This window comes from Oenanthe melanoleuca, chromosome 7 (assembly GCF_029582105.1).
Source record: "Oenanthe melanoleuca isolate GR-GAL-2019-014 chromosome 7, OMel1.0, whole genome shotgun sequence".
NCBI classification, from domain to species: Eukaryota; Metazoa; Chordata; class Aves; order Passeriformes; family Muscicapidae; genus Oenanthe; species Oenanthe melanoleuca.
Genome location: NC_079341.1, coordinates 39,273 through 60,036, shown reverse-complemented (window position 1 = coordinate 60,036; position 20,764 = coordinate 39,273). Strand labels below are relative to the sequence as shown.

The window sequence follows — 20,764 nt, the reverse complement described above, 5'->3', positions numbered from 1 at the left end:
AGACGAAGACCAACATGAAGACCCCGATCCCGGTCAGCACTTTGCTGCACCCGGCGTCCGGCGGCAACATCATTGGGTTCCGCAGGGTCCGGATCCTCCAGATCCCTTCACAGACAGCCCAAGCCCCTCTAAGCACCTCTCCAATCACCCCCAACCCACCGAGGACCCCCCTGAAACCTCCTCCCATTCTTGTACCAGCCTCCCCGGGACCCACCAAAGCCTTTCCTGTCCCTCTCAGGATCTCACAGCTCCCTCCCAGTTGCCCCCCACAACCCCAGGACTCCCAAACCCTCTCCCAGTCCCTTCCCAGCCTCTCCGTGACTCAAGACTCCTTCCAGTCTCTTCCTAGCAGAAGCAACCTCATTCCAACCCTACTTTCCAATCCTTGATCTTTTTCCAGCCCCTCCAAGCTCACTCAAATCCCACTCTGTTACACCCAGCACCCCCAAACTCCCTCCCAGTGCCCATCAGGACCGGCTGAACCCCATCACACCCTCCTCAGCATCCTTCAAACCCCTTGTCAGTCATTCTAAACTCTGAAACCCCTCTCCCAGTTTAAACCAGGTTCTCTCAAACTTGCTCCTACTTACTCCCAGGACATCTCAGTCCCTCTCCCTGCCCCCCCAGTACCTCCACACTGCCCTTGCACTGCAGGGTCCAGGCTGTGCCCCAGTGCAGGCTCAGGGGGTGCTCCAGGCTGATGTGCTCCACCTGGCAGCTGGAGGTGACCCCCACACCTGGGGAGGGTTTCCAGCAGCACCAGGAGCTTGAAAGAATCCAGTCCCCACTGGGGACCAGGTCGGTGGCCACTACATGCCCTGAGAGTTCCTGCTGGCCCTGGAACCACCTCAGCTGGATCTGGGCAGGGTAGAAATCCATCACAGAGCAGAGCAGGCAGCCAGGGCTGGGCTGGGAGCTCGAGGGCCACAGTGAGATGGACACACTGGGGGGCACTGGGAGAGAGTGAGGATACACTGGGATCAGCTGAGGGGAACTGGGAGTGATGGGAGAAGGGTGTGGCACTGAGAGGGAGTGGGCATGAAACTGGAGAGAGTGGGAGAACACTGGGAGGGAGTGGATTGGATCAGGGTACTGGGAGAGGGGATGTCAGTCTGGGATTGGACTGAAAGGGACTTGGGAGGGACTGGAGATGCACTGGGGGAGAGGGTGGAGGTCTGGGAGTGGAGTTAGAAGGACTGGGAGTGGATTGGGAATGGAATGGCTGTGGACTGAGAGGAATTAGGAGAGACTGGTGAGACTGAAAGGACTGTGAGGACACTGGGAGGGCCTGGGGAGGCCCTGAGGAGGCCGAGATGCACAGGTGGGGGAGCACTGGGAGAGACTGGGATGGACTGGGGTGTCGCTGTGGGGGCGGATGTGACACATGAAAGGATGCACTGCATTTCAGAAGGGTAAAATCTGTTTACTAGAACAGCATGCTGTCTTTCATACACTCTACAAAGTTTACATTTTATTCATTGGTTACAGTAGATCAACACAAAGTTCATTGGTGTAAAACCATCTCCACCTCTGTTTCTCACAAAACTTTTCTCAAAATACTTTTCCCAGCTGCAGGTTTATTTCTTCTTGCTTATTTTATTCTTCTCTTCTCAGTCTCCATACCAATGGCCAAACTACTTTCAGAAGTAAACCTTATTAATTACCTTTCTCTGGCTCACAGACCAGCTGTAATCCCCTTCCATAATCCAACCCCCCCCCCCCGCCCCCTTTTTTTTATTTAAACCAAGAGTGCAGCTACTAAGGATTTTGCAGGGCACTTGCAGAAATCCAAGCAGACAGCTGGGAGACAAAGCAATACCTCAACTATCAAGGAAACCATTTAATTATTCTCATCTTCAAAATTAAAATATTCCCATAAACTGACTCATTGCAATCTGGTAAATCCATACAATACATACTCTCAGAATCCCAGCATCCATAACTTTGCATTATCAATAAAAATTACATTAAGAAGACACATAGAAAATGAACTTTCAAATAGAGTTACAGACTTCACAATCCCTTGATGACACATTTGTGGCAGAATGACACCTTCACTTTTAGTTCAATAAATTTTCTTCCACATAGAGTTACATTTTGTGGCCAAAAGACCAAGTCATCTGTCCAGTCACCAATTAGAGCTAAGCAGCATCCACTTTACAACTGACTGCTGTTATCATAATGCAAGCAAACCTAGTTGCTTAAAGTGTGGGCTTTCAGCTACTAATTCAACACCCTTTTACAAAAGAAATACCTTTCCCCTAGGTACATTGAGTTCCTGTCTTTTGGGGTAGTAAATGCTGTGTGAAAGGAAATGGTGCGAGACACATCACTCAGTCCTGCCAACCTCTCTGTGGAGGAGAACAAAACCCAAAGTAAAGGTAACATCCACCAATTTAAATTTGTGTTTTCAGCCTGAGTCAGATGTCCCCCTTTACTTGCCCTGAGTGATCACCTTCACACGGTGTTCTTTCAGAGTCCACACTTCAATCCACCTGATGGTCGGTGTCTCCCACACGTTCTGCTTTGGCTGTGGAATCATCCATCCTGCTCCTTCTGGTGTGCTCCAAGTACGGCTTAACACAGCGAGCAGCAACCCAACGAGGGCCATCCTCTGCCAAAACACAAGCATACCCTCTCCCCCATGTTATTAATTGCACTGGGCCAGCCCATATTCCAGTAATGAAATCCTTAACCCATACCTTAACATCCTTATGAAAATTCGGCTGTTTAGAATTTAAAGAAGAAAAATCATGAAATATAGGATACATCTGTGAATCAGGCAAAGGACACAAGAAGTTTAAGACATAAACAGCTTTGTCCAATCTCATGTGAGGTGCTTCCCCTTTACATTCCCCCATTTTTGCTTTTGAATTTGGCACTTCACCATGAGCATTTTCAATAATTGCTTGGCCTGCCAGGGTATGGGTGATACTCATAGAGTGTTCAATCCCACAGACATGAAAAAATATTTGCAATTTCTGTGAAATAATATGCTGGACCATTATTCATTTTTATATGCAAGGGAACACCTAAAATAGAAAAAGCATGACAAAAATGATGAATAGCATCTTGAGCTGTTTCACCTGCAAATGCTGATGCAACTATAGCATGAGAAAAAGTATCAACCATAGTATGAATATACTTTAAATGAGCAAATTCAGGCATTCTTGTAACATCAGTTTGCCATTCTTGCAAAGGGAGTAGACCCCTGGGATTAGTACCGTAATATTTTGAAATATGAGTCATCTGACAATCAGGACAAGAAAAAAATGATAGATTTTTCCCCTGAAAGCTAATATCCCTGGTTAAAGTCAAAATAGGGTGAGAAAGCTAATGATATGTTATTTAGCCTGTAAAATAAAACAAAGCAGATTACAATTCATAAGGCTTTTGAAAACACCGTTCAAAGTATCATTGCTGTTCAGCTATCACAACAGTTAGAGGATCATGGCCTAAAATCTCATGACAACGTCTGCGACCTTTGATGATAATGTCTGCAAAAAGTTCATAAAGCCCTGGAGCTGTTTTCCAGGATGTGAAAGATAAAAATATCCACTCCAAAATAAGCAATGTATCTCCCCACTCATCATTCCATTGACCCAATATTCCACATGGCACTTCATGATCTTTTAAGGTAAATAATAACACTCCAACACAAGGATCTATCCTGTTAACAGATTTACACGTCAAAGCCAGTCCAGTTTCTTCTAAAGCCTTTTCTGCTGCAGCAGTCAAATATATCTTATCAGTAAAGAAAGTAGTCCCTGATAGCAATTCAAATAAAGGTAATAGTTAATGATTAATTATCCCTAAATATGGCCTAATCCAACCTATTGCACCAACCAATTTTTATACATCAATAACAGCTTTAACTTTAGTGTCCAATTTGACAAGTTGAGACATAATCTGAGTATTGGCCATTATCAACCCCAAATATTTCCAAGGCATTTGTTTCTGTACATTCTCTGGGACAATAATTAAACCAATAGTTTCCAAAATTGTGTCAGCACATTGCTCAAGAGCTGACAATTGTTGTTCATCTTCAGATGCCAAGAAGATATCATCCATGCAATGATTTCCTAGGTTCAGCATGATTTAAAGAGGGCACAGTAAAAGCAAGTTTTCTTTCTCTTGTTCAGTCAATGGAATAATAAAAAGACAATATTTTATTTCAATGATAACTATTTTCCATCTCTGTAGAATCATTGTGGATGTTAGGAGACCTGCTTGCAAAGCTCCCATTTTGGCCATCACAGCATTTATCTGCCATAAACTCTGCAAAAATCTCCATTTCCCTGACTTCTTTTTATCACAAAACCTAGGGTATTCCATGGGCTGAGGAATTCTTCAATATACTCAGCTTGCAGCTGTTCTGCTACTAAATTTTTGCAGGGCAGTAAGCTTTTCAATAGGGAGGGCCCAGGCAGGCTTATCTGTAAACCATGCCAAGGTCACAACCATCATTCAGGATCCTACAGCACAGTGGCCCTTGCTAAAAGCCCACAGTGATTTCTACACCCCATTGAGATAAACAATCTTGTCCCCATAAATTATACAGAGCATTGGTAACACAAGGCCTGATGTCAGCTTGTTGGCCCTCAGCATGTTTCACATTCATTACAACAGCAGACAGACCATCTACAGTCACATCACCCAATCCTACAACTCCAAAATCTGCTCCAGTGAGGGATCATGACCAAGGCCAAAAAAGCAGTGAAATGACAGTCACATCTGCTCCTGTGTCAATCAAAGCTCTGATAATTATAGTCTCTGGATGATGTCCCTTGGCTGTGACAATGCACTGTTGTTCCAGATGATGTTCTGTCATTTCTTAAGTCCAAAATACCAGAGATGGTCCTGCATATCCCAAAACCTCCTGTGCCACGACTCCAGTCCACTACAATTGGAACACAACTCACAAAAGGTGTCAGTTGAACAATACAGGTTCCTTTTCTATTCATTTCATATTAATCTTCAGAAAAACAGCACAATAAAAGAATATATTTTGTCTGGCAGACATTTAGAACGGAACATTTAGCCAGCTATAACAATAGGGTCACTAACCAATACCATGGCATAAATTTGTTCCAAATAATCAGAATTAATAACACCTAAATGGACATTAATACCCTGAATAGTACTACCAGATCTTCCTACTAAAAGAGCACCTAAATTCTCCCCTATGGGACCATAACCTTACATATTAGATTTGTCAAAATACTCACTATGTCTGCAATGAATATATCAACTCCTACAGAGCCTCACAATTCAGTGAACTGCCTGGGTTTATCTTAGGCTTTACTTTTTGTTCATAATTATCTGGGCGCTGTGCCAAGACCAAAGGATTTCGCTTGGTCTGTAAATCCGAATTAGTAAGATTTCTCTAAAGCCTTTCACTCAGCTGTCTCCAGGTGTTCTGAAATACACTATATTGTACAAGTTAAAACAAAACTATAGCAAAATACATGATGAAATTATCTTATTAAAGCTGCCAGGTAAAAAGCAAGCAAACAAAATAACACAGTATCATCTGGCTATGCTGTGGAATTCCATGTACCAATTACAGCTAAGCTTCAAATAACTGTGGGAGATAAAATTCAAGGTTACAGAACCTAGATAACTGCTCTGCAGTCTGGGCACGAAAATTAATTGATCTTCTACTAGCATCCAAGTAAAACATCTCAATAAATATTTTTACGTATATAAGTCTCTAACTCATAACCTAGCAAAAAACCCAGTATCAAGTTAGTGCAATTCTATATGGTGAATTTTATCAACATTTCTGTTAAAAGCTAAATCTTGCCATGTCACATACACACAGGTAGCTCTAAATCACTCTAGTCAGTCCTACTAAAATCACAAATCACTAAAAGGACAAGGTTGACTTTAACAAACGTATTTCAATGCGTCTCTCAGACAGTCTGGGAACAGTGCAGCTCAGCTCCAGCACTCAGAGCTGCTCGGCTGCTCTGCAGCGAGCGCCGGGGGAGAAGGAGGGGGAGGGAGAGGGTGAGGAGGAGGGATTGCACCGCGCCGAGGAAGCCGAGCGGGGCAGGGCTCGGGGAGGCAAAAGAGCTCTGAGGAGCCGGGGGGGCCTCCCAGCCCAGGGAACCAACACAGTTCTGTGGGGCTTTTTTGGTTGGTTGGCTGGTTGGATTTTTCCTTTTTTTTTTTTTTTCTTTTTTTTTCATTCGTCCAGCAAATACCAGAAGCCCGAACTTTTTTAGCTGTACAGACATCTTGTTTTCTGTCAGATTGTGAACAGTCCTTCTCATTACAGTCTTATCTCTCATTATTCAAAAGCAGAGGAAAAATAAACTATTTGGGCTGAAGCTGCAACGGTGTCCTTGGTTCTCAGGCTAGAAAATGATTGTTTTGTCTAATGAAACTGTGGAAGAGAACTTGATATGATGTTCAGACGAAGGCAGTGCAGAACTTGAAAAATAGGAAAGCTAAAACTTAAGGCATCAAAGGCAGGGATGAGTGTTGGAGACAGAGGCAAAGAACACATGAAACAAAGGCAAAGAATGCATGAAACACCTGTACTGTGTCTCTGTCCCTGTTTGTGAAGTGACCACCCACTTCCTGGAAGGGGATGATTTTCTTTCCACATTCCTTTTCCCATTAATGTGTTTGAAAACACTCTTTTTATTGTGTCCCCCCTCTTTTTATTTCTGGCTGCCTACATCTCAAGTTGAGCTTTCAGCGTAACAGATTTCTCCCTACAGTGGCAAGAAGCAACTGTGTATTCTTCTCCTGACCTGGATTCCACAGGGCACACAGCTTCCTTTTCCCTTCTCTTTCCCAGAGAAGTTACCTGTTCAGGCAAGCCAGCCTTGTGCCTCACCTCCTTGGCTTCCAGCATCTGGGAATCGCTGGCTCCTGTGCCCTTAGGAGGTGACGTTTCTGTGGAGAGTTAGGGACAGGCGTGCGGAAGACACCGGGCTGTACGGTTAGATAGAACCGCCCCCCACTCACAGTCAGACCCTCTGCTCCGGACCTGAGCTCACAGCCGGACGTGAGCTAGAGGAAATGACACTGACTGCCCAAGCTATAAAGACCCTTGTGACCCCTCAATAAACGCCATTTGCTGTCCACCACATTGGTGTCCTGGAGCTGATGGACCGAGTGGCTCTGGGTTAGGGCCGCCGTGCCGGACTTGAACCAGGTCGTCATGCAACATGTTTCAAAAGGGACCAGCACTGATGGACCCCAGCACCTTCAAAAACATTTTCCCTGGGACCTTGCAGCCTGAAGTCTGCTCTCCTCATGGCCCGAGCGGAGGTTTTGCTGGCCCTTTTCCTCTTGTCAGAGGTGTGAACCTCGATGGATCTGTTGTGGCTGTGGCCGGGATGGGCGCCAATCCCCACTTGGCTCAGGGCGCGGGGGGCTCAGGGGGCAGCCTGGCTCTGGGGGCTGAGCTGGTGAGTCCTGGGCTGTGGGGGCTCCCCCCTTTCTGTGAGGAGGCTCCCTGGGGAGGAAAAAGGCTCTGCCATGAGCCACGAGGCCTGGCCTACGTTTGCCTGCTGCTCAATGGAGGGAAAGAAAGAGGAAGATTTCATCAGGGCTCAACGGGAAATGACCTTTTGGTGCTTCTGGTTCTTCTCCCAGCTTTGCTAGCAGAGCAAGGTCTGTGCCCCTGCCACCCGCTGGCCCTCGGAATGCACCCATTGTTTCCCTTCAGGAGACGCCAGGCGCCGCTTGAGCTCGAAAGGTCAGCGGCTGTTTCACTGTTGCGTTTCTCGGCTTGTTAAAGCCCGTCCTAGCCCTCCGGTGCTGGAAGACACAAAATTCCCATGCCGAAGGAAAGGTATGGAGAGCTTGAAGAAGGCTGAAGGGAGCACTCGGATGACCCCTTTTGCCAAGAGATTTCTTCAGCTGAGGCTGCTGATAAGGACCAGAGTTTACAGCCTGCAATAGGTTTGTGCTTCTTTTATTTTTGGGGTCCTGCGTGGGACGTGGTCACTGGGTGCTGCACAGGCTCCGGCGAGGCATCAAAAACGCCCATCCCACACCCAAGGGTGCCGGAAGATCTGCTCCAGCTCTGTCCTGTCCGCGGGGTGCTTGGACAAACACCAGCGGGCAGTTCGCACTCTGGGGAGAGAAGCCAGGAAGCGCCGGTCACGGGCAGCAGGCTCCTGCCCGGCTGCCGCCCCGGCGCCCGCAGCACCAGAGCCCCTGTGCCCCGTGCGGGACACGGCCACCCCCCTCAGCCACGCGTGCCGCGCCCGGCCCGTCGGCACGGGCCGCCTCCTGCGGCCGGCCCTTGAGGGCACAGCGCCGTCCCGCCGAGCTGCGTGAGGGCCAGCCCGGCTGCCGTGCGCCGCCACCTGCCACCGCTGCCTTCCTGGGGCCGGACACCGACCGGGAGAGACCTGGCGCCTGAAGAAGAGCTGCCCCGACACGATGGCGCGGTCGTCCCAGAAGGGGAGGCTCCCGCAGACCATTTCGTACAGCAGCACGCCCAGGGACCAGACGGTGGCCGAATGGCCGTGGTAGCAGCCGAGGCCGATCCGCTCGGGTGGGCTGTACACGCGTGTTCCTGGGGGAGACGGGCGGCGCTGTCCGGGCGCAGCCGCTCCCTTGCAGAGCCCGGCGCCGGCTCCTGGCTGAGGCAGGGGCTGCGCCGGCGGCTCCCACTGCCCCCGGAGCCACCCCACGTCCCCCGGGCAACTGGCCAAAGGCAAGACACCGTTCTGCAAGGCAAAGAAAGCCAGCGGAGCAGCCCACGGCCTTGCGGGCCAGGCAGACCGAGGGGCCGGATCCCGGTTTTTGCAGCCCCCTGTCTGTCGGCGGGGCCGGCTGCCGTCTGCCCTTCGGCACGGGGCAGATGCCGCGCCCCACGAGCCGGCAGCCGGCTGGAGGCCGCAGCCCCGAGGCCAGGAGGGAATGGGGCCGTGCAGTGCCTGGCGCTGGGAGCAGGGCCCGGGCTGGGGGCTCACCGGCAAATCGTGGGAAGGCGCGCTCCTGGAGGAAGGTGCCGCAGCCGAAGTCGAGGAGCTTCAGCTCGCCGCTCTCCGGCTCCACGAGGGGGTTCTCCGGCTTGATGTCGCGGTGCAGGACGCCGCAGGCGCTGCAGTGCCACACGGCCTCCAGCACCTGGCGGAAAAGCCAGCGCGCCACCTCCTCGCTCAGGAACCGTGCTCCAGCAGGAGCTGCAGGAGATCCCGAGATGCCTCCGGGCGCTCCATGACCAGCAGGAAGCTGTCTGGCAGCTCAAACCAGTCGAGGAGCTGGATGATGGAGCGGCAGCCAGAGCCCACCTTCTCCATGAGCACGATCTCCATGGGAACACGGGTGCCGTCGGGCTGTGAGGAGGAGACAATGCCTGCAGCGGGCCTGATGCTGCCCTGTGGCTGCTGCCCTGCCCCTGCCTGGGATGCCCCAGCGCCCCTCCGGGCAGCCTCCCTGCTGCTTGGGCTTCCTGCCCGGCCCCAGGGGATGCTCGGCAGGTGCCCCCTGCCCGGCCCCACCACCGGTCCGTGGCATCGCCAGGCCCGCCATGCCCCGGCTCGCTGCTGAGCCCACGCCCGCTCAGGAGCAGCTGCAAAGCACACAGCGCTTTTTGAAGCCTCTGAAGCCTTTGGCATCAGAGGCACTGGAGGCGCCCAGGGACTAGGCTGCTCTCAGGGGCTCTGGCCTGGCCTGGGGATGCCCCTCAAGAGCCCCGGAGCAGCCTCACACAGCTCCTGGCCAGATCTCACCTGCTGTTAGAGAGGCCTTCGTGCTGCTCGAGGGCTGTCTTGGGGCAGCTTCCTGAAGATGGAGGAACCCTCTTGGTGTCTAGAGGGTCGGCTCCACCAGCAGGCTGGGGCTGTTGCCAGCTGGCACAACTGGCACAGCGTCCTGGCTGCTGTGGGCCAGCAACAGCCGGCTCCAGCACACTTGCTGCTCCCCCAGCTGCTCCTGACAAGGCTCCTCTGCACCAGGCTGGGCTCCCATTTGGACTTCTGGGCTTTCCCTGGCCACATCGATGGTCAGGCTTACGCCCGTGAGTCCAAGGGAGCTGGGAGACCTTTCCACGGGCTCTGCACCTTCCGCAGCCTGACAGGTCTCACTGAGCCTCTGCCAGGGATGGAGGCTGTCAGAGATAGCAGAGGCTCCTGGCAGGATGGAGGCTCTCTGACAGCCTGAGGCCCCTGCATGGATGGCGGCTCTCCGCTGCTGTGCCATCCTTGCAGGGTTGAGGCTCTCCCTGGGGACAGGTGGCCCCACTTCACCAGCTCCTACAGTTCCCTCCACAACTCCTGCCACATCCCAGAGCAGCCGCATCAGATCCTGCAGCTCCTGGGCCACGGCCACCAAGGGGCCGCAGCTGCAGGGCTGCCCAGGGGGCTGGCGGGAGCACGTGGCCGCTTGCCAGGGCCCGCCCGAGGCCTGCAGGGCTCGGGAGCCACAGGGGCCCCAGGCTCCCTCCGGAGCCTCTGGGCCGCACCGCGGGGCGCCTGCTGCGCTTTGCTCTCCCTGTCTGCCGCCCCCGTGGCTTCCAGCGGCCAAGGGCCAGCAGGCAGCCACAGTGGCCAGCAGCAGGACAAGCGCAAGCGTCAGCCCGTCACCGTCACTCGTGGCTCCGGCGCGTCCCATCGCGGCTTCTCTGGCAGCTGCGGGTGCCGCCCCTCTTATAGAGCGACAGCGCACAACCCCGGTCCCGTTTATTGTGGGGCGGGACTGGGGAGGGACTTGGGGGGACCCCGCGGGGGGATCGTGGTTGCGCGGGGAGGGCGGGGTCCAGGTGGGGAACACTGGGTGCTGCGGGTCTGCCCGGCAACCGGGGAGTCATCACTGCTGCTCTCCCTGATTGGCTGAATCTTCACCATCGCATTGTCTGATTGGCTGAGGAGAGGCCCGGGAGTTGAGAGAAGGGACAGGAGAGATCCCGTCCCGAGCACCGAACGGGAACAACAGACCCAGCCTGGACACAGGAAGGGAATTTATTACCAACCAAAACACAGCAGGACAAGGAGAAGGGAGAGAAATCTCTCCAACACCTTCCCCCACCCAACGGGAATCACCAGGAGCACGGATCACCAGGGCTCTGCCCAACGAGCCACTGGGGATCATCCAACACCGATCCTCCCATGGGGGATGGAGCTGGAGCAGAGCACGAAGCTCTTCCCACACTCGGGGAAGAGCTCACAGGGCTTCCCTTAGTGGAGCCTCCGTTGGTGTCGGGTCAAGTGACAGCTCCTAGAGAAGCTCTTCCAACACTCAGGACACTCGTAGGGCCTCTCCCCAGTGTGGATACGCCGGTGTCTGATGAGAGTGGAGTTGTGCTTGAATCCCTTCCCGCAGTCGGGGCAGCGGAAGGGCCTCTCCTCTGTGTGAATCCGCTCATGTAGGAGGCATTCGGAGCTGGTGTGAAACCTCTTATCACACACAGGACACTCATAGGGCTTCTCCCCATTGTGGATGCGCTGGTGTCTAATCAGGCTAGACATCCACCTAAAGGTCTCCCTACATTCCAAGCAGGTGTAGGGCCGTTCCCCAGTGTGGACGACCTGGTGCTGCAGCAGATAAGAAATAGTTGTAAAGCTCTTCCCACATTTCCCACACTCATAGGGCCTCTGCCCAGTGTGGATCCTCTGGTGCTGGATCAGATTGCTCCTCCGGCTGAAACCCTTCCCACATTCCAAGCACTTGTGGGGCTTCTCCCCTCCATGAGGCTTCTCCACCAGCTCTGAGCTCTGCCTGCATCTCCGGCCGCCTTCCTGGCTCAGGGAGGGTCTTTCTTCCTCGCAGTTCCCTGGGCTGGGTTTCCCTCTCCTCATGAGGGATTTCTGGGGCTTTTCCTCCTGCTCTGTCTTTGCACGCCTTGGGAATGAAAAATCCTGGTTTGGGAAAAAAAAAAAAACAAGAAGAGAGCTCCATGGACTGGGAATCCCTCCTTTCCCAAGTTCAACTCAGGAAATCTTTGGGCAACTTGCATCTGTATAAAGCTCCCAAAACACTAAGATTCAGACCCAAAATCTGCCTGTCTGGGTTTGAAATGCTGGGGTCTGCTAAGAAAGGTAGGAGTGTCTCTTTAAAAGGGATTACGTAAGCCCCCTCCCTCAAAATTATTATAATTTTGAATGTAAGGGGCTCAAAGGCAAAGAGACAGGAATAGGAAGAACAGTACTTTACTAGGATAATTAAAATAGAAATACAGTATTACAAAGTGCAAAGAAGAAACCCAAAACACTCACCAAGTCAGAACACAACCTGACACTCCGTCAGTCAGGGTGTTGGTAGCAGTCCCGTTAAATGGTGGCTGCAGTCCTCCTGGAGTGGCAGATGTGCTTCAGCTGAAGCAGTGATCCTGTAGAAGGATGCAGTTTTCCTCTGAAGCTCCAGTGATGATGTGGAATGGTCTGGTTTTCCTCTGGAATCCAGGGGAAAAAGGCTGCTTTGGTGTTCATCATCTCAGTTTTTATCCAGGTAGGAAAGGCTCGGCTCCTCCCCTGGCTGGAGCATTTCCCAATGGGATGATGTAATTTTATCAGTCATGCAGTGGAACTCAATGGCCCATTAGCAGATGATATATCCCTGGAGGAAGGATGGGTTGTGGAAAAGATAAATATTACTGCTGCACCTGTTTTCAACAGATGGCTCATTAGCAGATAATATCTCCCACAGAGATAAGGAACACTGCCCCACCTGGATTCAACAGATGCTGATAAAATGCGGACTTTTGGTCACATCCTGTATTGAGACCTAAGAAAAGGTTTTCTTCTGAATTTTATTATTCTTTTAGGTTGTTAATAAAAGTTTCCTTTACACTCTCTAAGTTTTAAGCCTGCCTTGCTTTTGCTCCTAATCCCATCTCACAGCAGGAAATGAGTGTATGGAAATTGACAAATCAAAACCACTACACCACCTTACATCTGCTACTGACTCCATTTTAGAAACCTTTTTATATTTCTCCTGCCTCGACTCAATGGTGTGCCTTCTCCTTTTATTCCACATCCTCTGTTTTTTTCCCTACAGGTGTCACCGTAACCTGCTCCTTCCTGAGCATGCAGATTGGCCAGGAAAATCCAGAAAGCAAAAGTGGAAGCCAAGGCCGTTGCAGAATAGGGTTCCCATCAGCCAGACACACAGCAGCCATTGCCAGGAGCTGTCACTTCCCAGCCCACGGTTTTAAGGATGCTGTGGTGGTTCCACAGCAGAAGACCCTCGGTGCTGTGCTGGAACAGGATCCTCCAGAGGAAAAGGTGGTGTTCCTATGTGCAGAGAACTCTGTGGTACCAGCAGTGGAGGAGCAGGATGAGGAAGATCTGCAGCCTTGGGATATTTCTGCAAGAGCCTTCACCCCTGGCAGAGCCTCGGTGAGAGGTGCCAGAATGCAGAGGGAGGCAGCCCTTTGCACAGGCGTCCCTGCTCCCTCAGAGCCACGGCTGTGAGACAAACAGCCTCATCCCTGAGGATGCAGATGGGCAGGAAATGCCTGGAAGTATAAAGGGGAGCCCAGCCATGTACAAGAAGCTGTTCCCAGAGGCAAGTGTCCCAGCAGGAAGTGTCCTGGAGCCACTTGTGTGCAGCCACTCAATATCCCATGCTCTGGATCAAGGAGGTGACAAAGAGCCTGGAGGGAGCATGTCCAGGACAGCTGAACAGACTGGACAGAGGGATATTCTGGGTGCTGGGAGCACTTGGATGTGGGACCAGCCAGCCCCTGCTGCCTTTTGGTGGTGCCTGAGCAGGGCTGTGACAATGCCAGGGACATCCTGCAGCGACATCTCCCCTGTCCGTCTGGGCGTGCGCTCGGTCCCAAAGCTCACCCTGATCCTGAGCTCCATGGTGAGACACACTCACCCTCCCGGATTAAACCTCATCCCAGTGCCAGACTGCTGCAGCCCCAGAGCCAACATCAAGGCCAGGCCTAAGGCAAATGGCACATTTAGCCTTAACCCCAATTCCAGCTCTAATCTAAAGCCCAGCCCCAATTCCAGCCCCTTGCCAAATGCTCAGCCCTAAACCAAATGCCACGTTTAGCCCTAAACCCAAAGCCAACCCAATTGCAACTCTAAGCCCAGCCTCCATGGCAGTCTCAAGCCCTAAGTGCAGCTTTGGGCACCAGCCCACAGTCCAATGCCAGCTTTAGCTTGAACTCCCAAACTCAGCCCCAGTTCCTGCCCTAAGGCCAACACTATTCTTGCACCTAAGCCCTATGGCAGCCCCTGTTGCACTCCCTAGCCCAAGCCTGGCTCTAAGCTCAAGGCCACTGTGATAAATATATTACAGTGTTGGCTTTAGCAATTGTTAGAATCAATACGATGTCTTTTATAAGGTTTACTTCTGTAAAAGAAATTTTAACAAAGTAAAAAGTTATCAGGACTGGGACAACTGCACTCGGTTGAAAAAGGTGAGATGGGGGAGGAACTGTGTTAAAAACTTTGAATATGTCTCTAAAACATAGCCTCATTTTTGTCCTCATTGTCCCATCTGCATCTGCCTCTCCCTTTGCCCTGGCTGAGGTACCTGGAAGGTTCAGATTTCCTGATCCACCTACTGCATGTCCCCTTTAATGTGCACCCCTCCCACGATATTAGTCTTCCTGCTTTCACTCCCTCCTCATTTTCTCAAGAATTGCGTTTGCAATGTTTTAATTACTATTGACTCAATCTCTTTTCCTGAATCCTCTTTGGTTTTGGGATTATTCTTGAAAGGAATGTTGGATTTGTCTTTACAAATGAGCTGTGGATCTGCTGGTAGAGAAGACCAGCATTGAGGGATAAAAGAAACAATGGGATGGATTCCACTGATTGATGAATGGAAAAAGACAATTGCCTTTACAAACATAGTGTAGGTTTGCTGATAAGTGAAACAGGATATTGAAAGAAGAAAAAAGCAATGGGGAAAAGCTGTGACTTCTTTAAGAATTAAGAATTAAAAGGGGGGGTTATAATTAGAAGGGAATCATGTGTGTGAGGCGTTGCGGGATGTCTGTACCTCTCAAGTATCTCAGTGAATGGAAAAGGAGATAGAGAAATACGGCCGGGAAAATAGGGTAAAAAGGAGGCTGCGTCCTCCAAAAATCTGAGAGATCACAGAGGAATGGCCCATGGCCTCTCCCTTTATTCAAATAAAGCAAAGCAGAACTCTTCTGTCTCCTTTTTGGACATAAACTTCTGGTGTTTTTGGATTAATTTTCCTGACATTCTCAGTGACCTCACTGCCTGTCCTTGTAACCTAATTCTGTAATTCCAATGATAAATGGATGTTTTTGCCCCAGCAGTGTTAATTTGCATTTCTAAAGCTCCTCCCCTGGCTAACTGGAACCCATGTTTCTCTTGCACAGCAGCCATTGCATGACTCACATATGGCCCCCACAATCTGCTTTTTAATTGACATCTTTAGTGTTAGAGAGTCAAGACATTATTTGATTCTTGCGAAGATGTGCAACAGAAATAATTTCTTCCACACATAGTCCGGGTGTGCAGAGAAAATCATTCCATGACACGGGAATTGCACTGGATTTTTCCGAAATTTCATACAGTCAGAATCCAAAGAAATACATTGGATTGATGTTCATTCCTTCCAAGTTGTGTAGTTCTTAGTATCTAATTTACTATAGGACCCGGATTTCTTTGCCTCTGATTCTGTCCTTCTGATGTTAATTTGGTCCCACTCCTGGATTTCCTTCTCAGCCTTTTCCAGACCAGGTGTCTCCAGCACTGTCCGGGGCTGTGTCTGGGGTGGGTGTTCCTTGATGTTTGCTAATGGCCGTTGATGTTTTGTTAATGGTCGTTACATTTGTGGGTGTCTTTTGGGCTATTCCCAGTTTGTTGGGATGTTAAACTGATCTCTGTTGAATGCTATAACATTCCTTAAAAAAACCCTTCGAAATTCCTTTCCCCAATGCAAAGGCAAACCAAGCCCGAGTCCAGAATTAAGATTTTTTTTTTTTTTTTTTTTTTTTTTTTAGATTTTGTGTATTTTCCAGCAATCGAATCCCAGGCAGGCCAGTGTGTGAGTGTAATGGAGAGCCAGAGTGGAATTGTGCCGGTGTGTTCCCCAGCAGCTGTGGCAGTGCAGGCACAGAAAGCAGCGAAGCTGCAGCAGTGGCAGCAGGGATTGGCCCCAGTGGCTGGAGATGCCGAAGGAGGGTGCCCAGGCAGAGGATTTGAGCAGAGGATGTGTGGGCAGCCCCAGGGGCTTCCCCCGCTGTGGAGCCCTGGCTGCTGCTGCGTTGCCTTCAGTGCAGGCTCAGTGGGGCCTCCCATGCTGGTGCTGCAGCCGGGAAGTGCAAATCTGCGGGGCTTGAGAGCCCCTGAGCCCAGGGTGAGGGGTCCCCCCGTGCTGAGCTGTGCTGGGGCTGTTTCTGTGCTCAGGGACACTTGGGATGGGCCACGGCACTTGGCCACCAGTGGTGCTTCTCTGCACTCCTTAGGCAGAGTGTAAGTCTTGCTCTAATTCCCTTTCCTTAATCACAGCGTGTCTTGGAACTCTTTTCCCTTCTCCTGCCCTTGCAGACCCATCCATGAACACATTTTGTCCCTCAGGCCAGGGAATGTCTTCTCAATCTCTCCCAGCCTGGCTCTGGAGCTCTGTCACTTGAATGCAGCCATGGGTTTGTTCCCAGCCCCTGTGCAGGCTGTTCAAACAGGAGGCTGGGTTAAACCCTTCCCCTGTCCTCAATTCTAAATCCTCCTGTGCCACTGAACAAGTTTCATTCTGTAATCTCCAAGTACTGCTCATCCATGTAGAGGCTCTTTTGGTTATCGAAGCTTTAACTTGGTGCCAGAACTTGAACACCAGGAGATCCTCCTGCCATCAGTTTTTGTGCCTCAGGTCCCATTAAAGCTGTGGCTGCATAATTCTACAGACAATGAGGCCACTCTGGCCAATCTGGGTTAAACATTTAATCACAAGAATCCCTTTGGAATGGCCCTGTTTAACATCCACTTTTTAAAAGCAAGATGGACTCTCCTTGTAAGTATTTAAAGGTTTAATAAAAGGCAATAAGAGACAAACAATAAAGCAAAAAGTTATACCCACAGGGTACTTGGCCTCTAGACAAGAGCCTACCTAACTCAGAAAGCACTTCCTTAATGCATCAACCTCTTGCATATTCATCGGTCTTTCATGCATTGTTCAAACACATTCCCTCCAACCTGTAAACCAACATTTTTTTCCTTCCCTGGAGGTCTGGTGTCCCATAATCCAAGAATGTGAAACATTTCTTGATTATCTTTTCTACCATTCTCGGACTTAATTAATTACATGAACAAAAGCTTTTTATCTCACCATGTTATAGTCCAAGAAAAATATATTTATAGCTGTACTATTTATAAGTTTGGTTAATAGCAAAGCTAAAAGAAATTTTATTAATACAGCAAGTTTTCCAACATTATGCGTGTAGCATTACTTTTAATATTTACCAAAAGCAATAATATAATATGTACATGTTGGGGGTTGAGTGTTTTTCTATTACTGTGTCACTTTAAAGAATTTTTCCCATTATCATGCCAATGGAACTGGCAGGGTTACACCCAGGCCCTTCTAAGGACTCTAGACAAAAGGGGTAGGTGGGATCGGCTTGGAGACGGGCACTCGTGCTTCCGGGACCTCGGAGGAGGATCCCCCGGTCTGGAGCCACGCGGCGGAACGCAGGAGAGCCAGACCCTCTGCGATCACCTGCCCTGCATCTGCCCCCTGCAGCCTCCTGCCTCTGCGGACACAGCTGAGCACCAGAACCCAAACGGTGAGCGAGGAGCTGCCCGCTCCAGCCGCTCCCACCCGAGACTGGTGTGGCCGCTGCCACCTCCTCCCACCTCTGCTCCTGCTGAGAGAGAGTGTGCCCACAGCTAAAGAAAGGACTGGAACCGAGTAATCTGTTCTGTTTTGTTGGTAATTTTAACAACTGCTGTTGTTTCTGCTTGTACGGTTAGAGATATTAGTAAAAGGGCTGTTATTCCTACCCCCTTATCTCTGCCTCAGAGTCTTTGATTCAAACAATTATAATACTTGGGGGGAGTGGAATTAAAGTCTCTATTTCAAAGGAAAACTTCTGCCTTTATCGGCAGACACCTGCCCTTCAGCCAGGACAGTACTATAACACTCACATAATTCCAATTTCTTTTCTGAGTCTGGAAGAGCCATGACTGGGGCACCAAACATTTTGGTTTTATTTAATTTTCTGAAGTTATGCTGTTTCTTGAATCCATACCACAACATTGAGGCTGTCTGGGTTTAAAAACTCATACAATGTTCTGGCTCAAACAGAGAATCCTCAATCCAGCTCCTGCAATTCCTTATTAGTTCTCAGAATTGTCTCAGCTCCATTGCTGGGTAACGTTACTTGTGAGATTCCCAGGTCCTTCTCTGGGTCAATACAGAACAAACCTTCAGTCAATACATGTGGCAAATATTTAACCTTTTCCCTTCTATATGTGTTTTTTTTTCCCCCAAGTAAGTACTGAAAGATGCTTTTTAGCCTGAGCATTCAGCCATTTCACAGAGGCTTCTTCTACTTGGCTGAAGTACTTGAGAGGTACAGACTTCTCAATGCACCCACTGCATCCCCCCCTTAATATGCACCCCACTTTTGTATAGCTAACCATATTCATGGCTCTGTTAGGTCTTTGTTCTCCTTCTGAGAGTTTATGAATTTATCAGGACGTTGGCTGAGCAGCAGTCTGTGTGGTCAATTAACAACATTTTCTGAACCCGATGGCTTCTGCGGTCACTTCCTTATGTACCCGTCCCTGGCCCTATGTCCAAGGGGATTCCCAGCATCTGTTTGTAAAGACACTTTCCTCGTCTTCCTTCCATGGGGGTCCAGGCAGAGCCGCAGCTCCCAGCGTTCCCCACCTGGACCCCACCTGCGCCCCCCCCGGGCCCAGCGCCCCCCGAGGGGAATTTGGGGAGGTGGGAGGGGGCAGCGCCAAGGCCGGGCCCCCCCACGCTGTCGTGTTGGGAGCGGCTGCAGTGGGGACCGAGTGCGGGAGGGAGCAGCCGAGAGCCCAGCGCTGCCCCAGCCCGAGCTGCCCCAGCCCGAGCTGCCCCAGCTCCATCCCTGCCCCTGCGCTGGGATGCTGTGGGTTTGGGGGGAAGAGGGAGCCGGCAGTGGGTGCTGGGTTTGGGGGTAGCAGGAGAAGGGAAGGAGAAGCAGGGTTGAAGAACAAAATGGTCAAACGATGCATGTGGGAGGAGAAGGTGGGATTGTGCAGGAGGAAGAGCAATAGTAGGAGGAAGACAAATGTGGGAAGGGCAGGGACACAGGAGAAGGAGGAGCAGAAATGGGAATCAGCACAAGGTTCCACCCCTCCTTGTGTCTACAGCCTCTCCCCCAGTCCCATGTGCATTGCTTCCCACACATGCAGCAGGTTACAGGGGAGTGGGATCTATGATTTTTACATAGGTCAATCTTGGTGTTTCTGAGTTTTACTGGCCTAAGCATTGTTGCTTTGGTTTTTTACAGGGGCTGAATCTTTATATTTTGGAGGGGATTATGGCTAAATCTCTCCGTTTGCGGGGCTTTTTCATCTGTGTCTTGATATTTGGAGGATTTTTGGGCTGGTGTTTTGGGGGTTCCTACAGACACAAGATGCCCAATGTCTTCCTGAGTTGAACTTGGGCAAATAAGAACCCCCAGACCAAGGCCCTCTTCTCTTGTTTTTTCCCTCAAACCAGGATTTTTCATTCCCAAGGTGTGGGTGGATGGAGAAGGAGGAAAAGCCCCGGAGATCCCTCCCAAGGAGGGGCTGCAAACCCAGCCCAGGGAGCTGAAATGAGGAGGGAAGACCCTCCCTGAGCCAGGAAGGCAGCTGGAGATGCAGGCAGAGCTCAGAGCTGGTGGAGAAGCCTCATGGAGGGGAGAAGCCCCACAAGTGCTTGGAATGTGGGAAGGGTTTCAGCTGGAGGTGCCATCTGATCCAGCACCAGAGGATCCACACTGGGGAGAAGCCCTATGAGTGTGGGAAATGTGGGCAGAGCTTCAGGAACATCTCCCACCTGATGCAGCACCAGGTGATCCACACTTGGGAACAGCCCTACACCTGCTTGGAATGTGGGAAAAGCTTTGGGGTCAGCTCCAATCTGAGAAAACACCAGCACATCCACACTGGGGAGAGGCCCTGTGAGTGTCCTGAGTATGGGAAGAGGTTTCAGACCAGCTCCCATCTCCTCCTACATGAGCGGATTCACACAGAGGAGAGGCCCTTCCACTGCGCCAACTGTGGGAAGGGATTCAAGCACAACTCCACCCTCAGTGCCCACCGGCACATCCACACTGGGGAGAGGCCCTACGAGTGTCCTGAGTGTGGGAAGAGCTTCTCACACAGCTCAACCTTGACCCGACACCAACGAAGCCACCACTAAGGGAAGCCCTGTGAGTGCCCCAAGTGTGGGAAGAGCTTTGTGCTCTGCTCCAGCTCCATCCCCCATGGGAGGATCAGTGTTGGATGATCCCCAGTGACCCCGTTGGGCAGAGCCCTGATGATCCTTGGTCCTGGTGATCTGTGTTGGGAAGACACCTGGTGGGAGGAGCTCTGCATCATCCTGTCTCCCTGTGGGCACCTGGATGAACACAGGGACAGGAACATCCATCAGGACGCAAACTGACATTGGGAATTCCTTGGGGAGAATGGATTTGTTGACTTTCAACCCTGGCAAATCTTTTGTGTTCAGTCCTGTCTCCTGTAGGCATCCAGGAATACTGAATAGTCTTGGAGGTCTTTTTCTATGTGGTGATTTGTAAAGATTTCCTGAAATTTTTTACCTGTCAAGATCTGGGCAGTCTCCCTTTTATCTGACAAGAACAAGTCAGTGTTGGATT

At 50.7% G+C, this 20,764-nt stretch overlaps 1 protein-coding gene across 1 annotated transcript in view; it reads left to right on the top strand.

Moving 5' to 3' along the window:
* LOC130255591 (zinc finger protein 883-like) overlaps positions 1-20,479 on the top strand; it is a 72,691-nt gene extending 52,212 nt beyond the window's left edge. Inside the window, exons 5-6 of the mRNA XM_056496475.1 lie at positions 15,736-15,744; positions 19,851-20,479. Of these exons, the coding sequence (XP_056352450.1) occupies positions 15,736-15,744; positions 19,851-20,307 (466 nt within the window). The 3' untranslated portion in view covers positions 20,308-20,479. The remainder of the gene's footprint in view (positions 1-15,735; positions 15,745-19,850) is intronic.
* The last annotated feature ends 285 nt before the right edge of the window (positions 20,480-20,764 follow it).